Below are 7,897 nucleotides of genomic sequence, written 5' to 3'. Positions count from 1 at the left end.
CCCCCAGCTGCAACATCCTTCCTCCACCGCCCCCCTCTCCCCCTCCAGCTGCAACATCCTTCCTCCATGCCCTCCCCCAGCTGTAACATCCTTCCTCCACTGCCCCCCCTCTGCCCCGTCCAGCTACAACATCCTTCCTCCGCCGCTGGCTCAGGGAACAAAAGAGCAAGATGCATATGGCTTTCCGCTGTGGTCCCAGCTGCGGCTGCACACTAGCTGACAGGCCGCAGGGCTAAGTGTCTGTCTCAGCTTTCTTTCAGCAGTGCTCCTGGGTTCCAGGACCGAATGATAACATATTAATGAAACCTCAGCCCCACATGTATTTGTTCTCCACGGCTGCTAATTTTCTCGTGCTGTAAATCACAGAGAAGGATCAACAGGCAGTACTATCATTCCTTCGGCAACTCCCAGGGTTTGGAGGATGTGAAGTGAATAATTAGAGCCTTTGTGTTAAGCCTCCATTATTTCCAGCACCGGCTGGCCGGGCTTTGTGTGTGCAGCCTTGCTTTGCTGCCTGTGACAGTGTCTGGGCATAGCGGCCACAGTTCATCTCCTCCCCGTCTCTGACTTGTGCGGCCCCGAGCCAGGGAAGGGAACTGAGGTTTGTCTGGGGCCTTCTGTGACCTGGGCATGCTGGGTGCTCTCACATGCCTTCTCTTTTGGGGTCTCCCAGCAGACGTGCCCCCTGCCAGGCTCTGGGTCACTGGATCCAATGTGCTGGGAGTTGGACCCCTGGAGTTCTCTTCCTTCTGAACTTAAGTGAAACCTGCACTTTCCCACAGAGGGATTGTGGGGACGTATTTCCCAGATGTCCTATAGGTTGTCAAAACATAAGCCTGCTCGTGATTATTTTGACTCAAGAATTTATCTGTTTCTGTAACCGTAGTAGAGGGATGGCTGCAGCATTATATGATGAAATAGACACAGAATTTTGAATCAGAAGTCCTAGATTCAAGTCCCTATGCGGCCACTTCCTAGGCATGTGCGTTTGGACAAGTTTTGAATCTTTTTGCCTCTATATCATGACTATATTTGGCTAACCCTAGTGGCTGCCTTCAAAGGTATTGGGCAGCTCAAATGAAGTATCATTATATGACTGTACTTTGTGAACCTTAGCACGATATACAGTCTTGGTTGCTTTTTTTATATTTCCCTGTGCTTTTTTCTCCACGTTCGTATGGTTACTGGTTCTTACTGATACTGTTTGTTTTCTCCACACTTTCACTCATGTTGGAATGCTGTCCCTCTACTCTCTGCCATATTAACAACTCACTCATTGTAGGAGGTTGATGTGGGGCCACCAAAAGGTATGTTCAGGCCCTACCCCCGGTACCTAGGAATGCGACCTAATTTGGAAAAGGAGTCTCTGTAGATGTTATTAAGTTAGGGCTGTGGAGACGAGATCATCCTGGATTAACCAGGTGGGCCTTAAAAATCCAATGACGAGTGTCCTCATAAGAAGAGGAGACACAGCAGAAGCCGGGGACACATGGAAGAAGGCCACGTGACTACAGAGGCAGAGACTGGAGTTATGCTGACAAGCCAAGGAACACTAGGAGGCACCATAAACTGGAAGAAGCAAGGGGAGGATCTTTTTCTACAGGAGGGAGTCTAGCTCTGCTGACATGTTGATTTCATACTTCCGGCCCCTAGGACTGCAAGAGAATACATTTCTGTTGTTGTAAGCTACCAGATTTGTGGTAACTTGTTACAGCAGCCACGGGAAATGAATACACTCATCTTCCAAAGCTTGGCTCAGGTTTCCTCTGTTCTTGGAGGTCTTTCCCACCTTCCCAAGCCTGGGGGAGGTGCCCCTCCTGTGTCTTCCCGTGATCCCCCTGACTTCTGTCACTTGCACCTGCTTGTGTCATCAGCCGTTCAGGTGTCTGTCTTCTCCGTGACACCGAGGCAATGGGGTTGGGCTTTAGTCATGTTTCTCACCCGGAGTAGAGCAGGCAGCTCCGTGGGTTTGTTGTGTGCGAAATGAAGTTTGCTCTCCAGCTCTCCTCTTTGTTAAATCCCTCCCCAGCACACTGGCCTAAGCTCTTCGCGCTGGTAGAGGGAACCAGGGTGTCTGGCTTTTCCTCTCTAGGCCCCTGTCCTCTTTCCGCACAGGCTGCCAGGTTACTATGATTTCTAGAATACTACTCAGACACTTAGCTACCCGGAGGCTCTCAGCAGCTCCCCACCTCTTGCCTGCAAGTACCTCTGCCATCTGGCCCTAAGATACATTTCCAGCTTTCTCGGCCAGGCCCCTCCTCCATGAACTTGTGCCCTAGGAAACGCCTGCCGGAGCTATGGATGACAGGGAGCTCTCCATCGCTGTTGCAGAGACCCCAGGCCCTTCCCCCTCTTCTTGGGGGACTTCTTGGTCCCTGGGGTGGGAGTGCCGCGTTCCTCAGAACTGCTGTTGCACTGGCCGTCCGCGCTTCGCTTCTGTAGGCCTCTCTAGGGTCTGTGCTGTCCCCGCACATGAGCTCTTTCCCATCTTTGCATCTCCTACAGGACCTGAGGGCCAGCACTGAAGCGAGGTGCCTTGTTAACTGGATATATTAAAGACATTCATGCATGTGATTTTAATACCGGGAAAGTCAGCTACCTATTCTGATGTAGGCTTAGTTCCCCCAAATTTCCCATAGGGCATTTATGTGGCGTCTCTCTTACCAGATTCTGTGAAAATAGAAGACGTTACTAGAAAACTGCCTGGTTCTACAGGGTTTACATATAATGACCTCTCAGTAACAAATGTGCCAGTAGAAAACAGGCCTTAAACTTTTGGTGAGGAATGTAGGCATTGTCCTCATGGAGGAGGACCACTTTCTTGCCCTGTGGCTGGGCTGGCCTTCAGCAGGTGGCTGAAGAATTAAGGATGGGTGCTGGATCTAGGGAGACGTGAAAGGAGCTAAGGAGCCCGGGGCCGCTGGGGTCAGGCAGAGCAGGGTGGCCCAAAAGCCATGCTAAGAAAGACTTCAAGGAAATCTGTGTCCCTGGATCACCTAAAAATTGCCTCAGTTTGTCATCTGGACACAAGCATAGCTTTATTATCCAAAACCTTTGAAGTTACTTGTGCTCTTAAAGTAATTTTAATGATGAATCATGGCACAGGTCAGTAGTGAGTTCCCTTTAGTTATACATTGGGATCAGAGGTAGGAAGAAATTTTATCTCAGAATAATCCTCAATTCCAGAGATTTTCATAGCATTCTTTTCCCCTCAGTGAAGGAAGTGATTTTTTTAAATAGCATATTTTTTGCTCAATTTACCTATGTAGATATAGAAAACTTAGTTTACAAAAACTCCCCTTCACCTTCCCTCTATTGCAAGTGCAACGTAGCATGGTGGGAAGGATTTAGGGGCCCTAAGTTTGAATTCTGCCTCAGGTACTTACTAGCTTTGTAACCCTGAGCAACTTAATTTCTCTGAACATCAGATTCTACATCTCTGAAATGAAAATGTTAAGACCTTGTAAGGTTCTCGAGGGTTGGATATAGTCAGAGTAATCATTATTTGGGGGGATCAGTGTGTGTGTGGGGGGAGACTAAAATGGTATAATGTGCTTAACTTCTTCAGGTAATTGAAAGGTAATCGAATTATAGAAGCAATGTTGGCTTGAATGAGGGTTGTGTTCTCATTCCGTGTTTCTTAAGGGAAATAATTTCCATTGCTTAATTCTTTGCAGAATAATGGGACCACTGAGCATCAGGTGGAATCTTTCATACGGAAAAAACTGGAGTCACTGTTAAAAGAATCTCAAATTCGAGACAAAGAAGATCCTGATAGTTTCACGGTGAGGGCTCTACTCAAGGCCACGCATGAAGGCTTAAATGCACACCTGAAACAGGTACACAATTCCCTCTTGTACTTGACCTTCGATAGGAAAAAGAAGGGACCTCATATTCTGTTTTTGATCATTTGTCATTTGTGAAATTCTCCAGCTTCTTCCGTTTCTCTCCTCATATTGCTCGAGAATTGAAAATCTCCTATTGCGAAATGATGTGAGAAATTGTTAAAAGTGGATGGGCAGGGGTAACTCAAATTCTGCTTCACTGGGACCCTCAGGACAAAGCACAGTGGCCCTGGGCTCATCTTCCCCATGCCTGCTCAGCTGAGGGAAAAGGCTCGAGCCCACCGTGTGCGGCAACCCCCACCTCTCCCCGGCCGGTCGTCCTCCATGCTGCATTGACTGGACCTCCCGAGCGCGTCTTCCATCTGTCCGCTTCTCGTGTCCGTGGCTGAGTCCTCATCTAGGCCAATGTCAGCTGTCACCTGGACCTTTCTTGCCCTCCTTCAATCTGATCTCCACTCTGAAATTCGCATGATGTTTTAAAAATGGAAATCTGGGATGCCTGGGTGGCTCAGTCGGTTAAGCGTCTGCCTTCGGCTCAGGTCATGATCCCGGGGTCCTGGGATTGAGCCCCACATCGGGCTCCCTGCTCCGCGGGGAGCCGGCTTCTCCCTCTGCCTCTCTCTCTCTTTCTCTCTATCTCTCATGAATAAATAAATAAAATCTTTAAAAGAAAAAATAAATAAATAAAAATGGAAATCTGATCATGTCACTCACTCTGCTGTTCAAAATTCTCCAGTGGCTTCTCGTTATGATTGGGATAAATTACAAACTCTTTAACCAGGCTTTCAAGGACCTGTGTCGTTGCATCCTTATCTACCTCTCAGATCTTCTCATTTTCCCTGTCACAGTGCTTCCCACAATTGTCCCACCAGTCACAACTGTTTGCATGTCATGGTCTTCCTCACGTTCTTTTCTCTCTGCCCGGAACACTCCATTCCTGCCTCTGCTCTTGCTAACTCCTACCTAGTCTTTTAAATTCCAGCTTCACTGTGATGCCCCAGATGAGTCCTGCCTTGGCCTGGGATTAGGTTAGTTATCCCCTTTATATTGTCCATGGTAGCCTGTTACAGCTTCTCTTTTCTGAAGGTTTTTTTTTAAAGATTTTATTTATTTATTTGAGAGAGAGAGAATGAGAGAGAGCACATGAGAGGGGGGAGGGTCAGAGGGAGAAGCAGACTCCCCGCCGAGCAGGGAGCCCGATGCAGGACTCGATCCTGGGACTCCAGGATCATGGACCTGAGCCGAAGGCAGTCGCTTAACCAACTGAGCCACCCAGGCGCCCCTGGTTTTTTTTGTTTTAACACATATGCAGTTATTTGCTCAATATCTATCTTCTCAACTCGATTATAGATTCCTTGAAGACAAAACCATGCCAGTCTTAATAACCATTATTTTTCTGACTTGTTATATGAAGTTGCTGAAGGAATGAATGGTTTGGGCTCCAGCTGAGATTTTAACTCTGTTTTCTAATAGAAATGTCAGAAGTGGACAAGGAAAAAGAAGGGTGGGTTTATTGGTATTATCATTGCGGGGCATTGAGGGCACTTACTGTGGCCTAGAGGAGACCCTTGGGGTCACTGGCTCCGCTAACAGCAGATTTCCCTGCTACTGCCGCCTGCCCTCCGGGACTCAGGGGTCCCCAGGCAGAGGGAGGATCATATGGGGTGACCATGCTTGAATCTAAGTGACGACTCAGCATTGGTGGTTACTCCCTAGAGTTTGTGCTGAGCTCTGGTTGGGCAACTTAGCTCATATACCCACCCCTCACCTAATCACTGTGGCCCTGAGTACATGTCCTGCCTGGAACGATAACTTCCCAAGGATGTAGGATAATATTGGCTTGTGAATGCCAGGGAACTTACCGCTGGAGGTGGTGCCATGGTCAGCCCCTCGGACGCTGCATGTTAGGCAGAATGGAATACTGGCGAGGCCACTGAAATGTAAATTACAGTATTACCGCCCTTACCGTTGATCCTATGATTCTGAATTTTCTTAAAAGTTTCTATAAATAGCAATAACTTCTTCCCCTTCACCCTCCCCTTCCAGCCACTTAGTTTTAACCACACAAATGTCTGTAAAATTGGTTAGCTCATTCGGTTAGCTCACCTTGATTTCTGCTTCTCATTCTTCGTGAACTCTCCTTGGTTAATCTGGGCCGGCCACTTCCCCTGACGCTTTTGGAGAAGTCTTTGCTCCATCCTAGGTCATTCCAATTGGACAGGCCACAGCAGGTCTTAGAGATTTGGGATGAAACAAATTAAACCCATCCTTCTTTTGTTCTTCATGGAAGAAATCCTAGTGATAATTTCCCTATCAGGTAAGATGGTAAGGGATCTCAAATTTCCAACATGTGGTGGAACAAAACTCATCCCCCTTTTTCTTATTTTTTACTTTTGGGTGACCATAAGAATGCATTATACTCATAACGTGGAGCCTGTGACTTTAATAAACTGGGCTGTGAAGGGTTGAGGTTTTTAACACTGCTGTTAGTTTTTAAAACATGGTTCTGGGTTCAGCGGGCAAACAAAGACGAGTCACTGTTGAGATAAGTCCTCCATCTGTGTTGGATACACGTGCATATAGAGAGCCAAGGCTGAGGATGGACCATGTGGTTCAGGGCAGCGTGTCACCTAGCTTCCTTCTTGCTGGACTGTCATTCAGCCATGCAGCACTGCATTCTCCTTGTACTCTCTTTCCCCTGGCAAGCCTTGAAGTAAAAGAAAAATGAAGTGCTCATCCTTCAGGCTCAAAGAACATAGTAGACACCAGAAAGATGCCTATCCTTTGGAGTTCTTAAATCTTTTTTTTTTTTTTTTAACATACCATTGGCAACTGTCTGTATGGCCATAATTATTCCCTAAGCAGACTTTTCCTGCTCGTCTGCTGTCCCACCTGCTCTAATTTCTCAATTATCCCACTACCATAGTGATATTTCAGAAATGGGCATCTGATAATGCCATTCTCTTGTTTTAAACCATTCAAAGTCTCCTCATAGTGTGGAGGGTAATGTTCACCCTCCAGGATATAGCCCATAAGACCCTTTCCCCATGCTCTGGCTCCAGGTCTGACTTGTCCCCCAGTGCGCATGCATACAAGTACACGCTCACCCTACTTCCTTTGTCTCCTAGCAGGTACTGTGTTCTTAGCACTTGGCTTTTGTGTTTGCTCCTCCCTTAGCCACCACACACTTCCTCCTTCTCATCTCACTTAGAAAAGGTCTACCCATCTTCCGGCTTCAGCTTTTGCCTATCTCCGTGGAAGTCCTCCTTGATGCTCAAGTCTGGGTAGGTGGCCTTCCCATGCCATCCTGCCATGCCCTGCACTTTCCCCATCAGAGTCTTATTACAGTGTGTTGTGTTCATTTGTCTCCACCATTAGATTGCAAGCTCAGTGAGGACAGCATCTGCATCTCTTTTGCTTGCTGTTGTCTTCGTATTCATGCCAAGTTCCTAGCACAGTGTCTGATCCGCGGATTCATTAAAAAATGTGGTACTGATGCTCAGGGAGAGGTCAAGTTGAAGATAGGTACTTGTGTGTATTACCCTCCTACATAAAGAGGTCATGCGAGATGGGAGAAGTTGGGAGAGAGCAAGCCAGAGAGATGATTTCGAGCTACACAGAACCCCTGTTTTATCACTGACTAGCTTTGTAGCTTTGGGCATATTATCTAACTTCACGGTATTTCAGTTTTTCCTATTTGTAAAATGGGATTTTAACCATATTTCTCTCTGAGGGTTGTTGTATATATTAAATGAGAATATATGTAATGCACTTAGCATAATCCTTGGGGCATAGTGGGGCCTACTAAATAGGATGACCATACCCTTCAACTTAAATGGGACAGCCCTGCTTTATACGTATTGTCCCAGCGTGATTGTTAAAAGCGCCTCATTTCACTCTTCAAAGGGTTTGTTTTGGACAATAAATGACATGGTCCCCTGACTGGTAGGTGCACTATTCGAAGTAGAAAGGGATTCAGAGGTTAAGTGATCCATTCCTCTCCCATTCCACAGGTAAGAAAACTGAGGTCAGGAGAAGGGGACAAATGGACA

General features: G+C 47.0%; 1 protein-coding gene across 4 annotated transcripts in view; it reads left to right on the top strand.

Annotated features, from left to right (window-relative positions):
* The window catches only part of PLCH1 (phospholipase C eta 1), a 176,563-nt gene that overhangs the window by 144,560 nt on the left and 24,106 nt on the right, over positions 1-7,897 (top strand). For all 4 annotated transcript variants that reach the window (XM_081828263.1, XM_081828272.1, XM_031023766.2 and 1 more), the window contains one exon: positions 3,678-3,839. In XM_081828263.1, coding sequence (XP_081684389.1) covers positions 3,678-3,839 — 162 coding nt within the window. The remainder of the gene's footprint in view (positions 1-3,677; positions 3,840-7,897) is intronic.

Source organism: Leptonychotes weddellii, chromosome 1 (genome assembly GCF_054177405.1).
Source record: "Leptonychotes weddellii isolate Sample4059 chromosome 1, ASM5417740v2, whole genome shotgun sequence".
Taxonomy (NCBI): Eukaryota; Metazoa; Chordata; class Mammalia; order Carnivora; family Phocidae; genus Leptonychotes; species Leptonychotes weddellii.
Note: the sequence above shows the minus strand (reverse complement) of the source record. Positions and strands in the feature narration are given on the sequence as shown.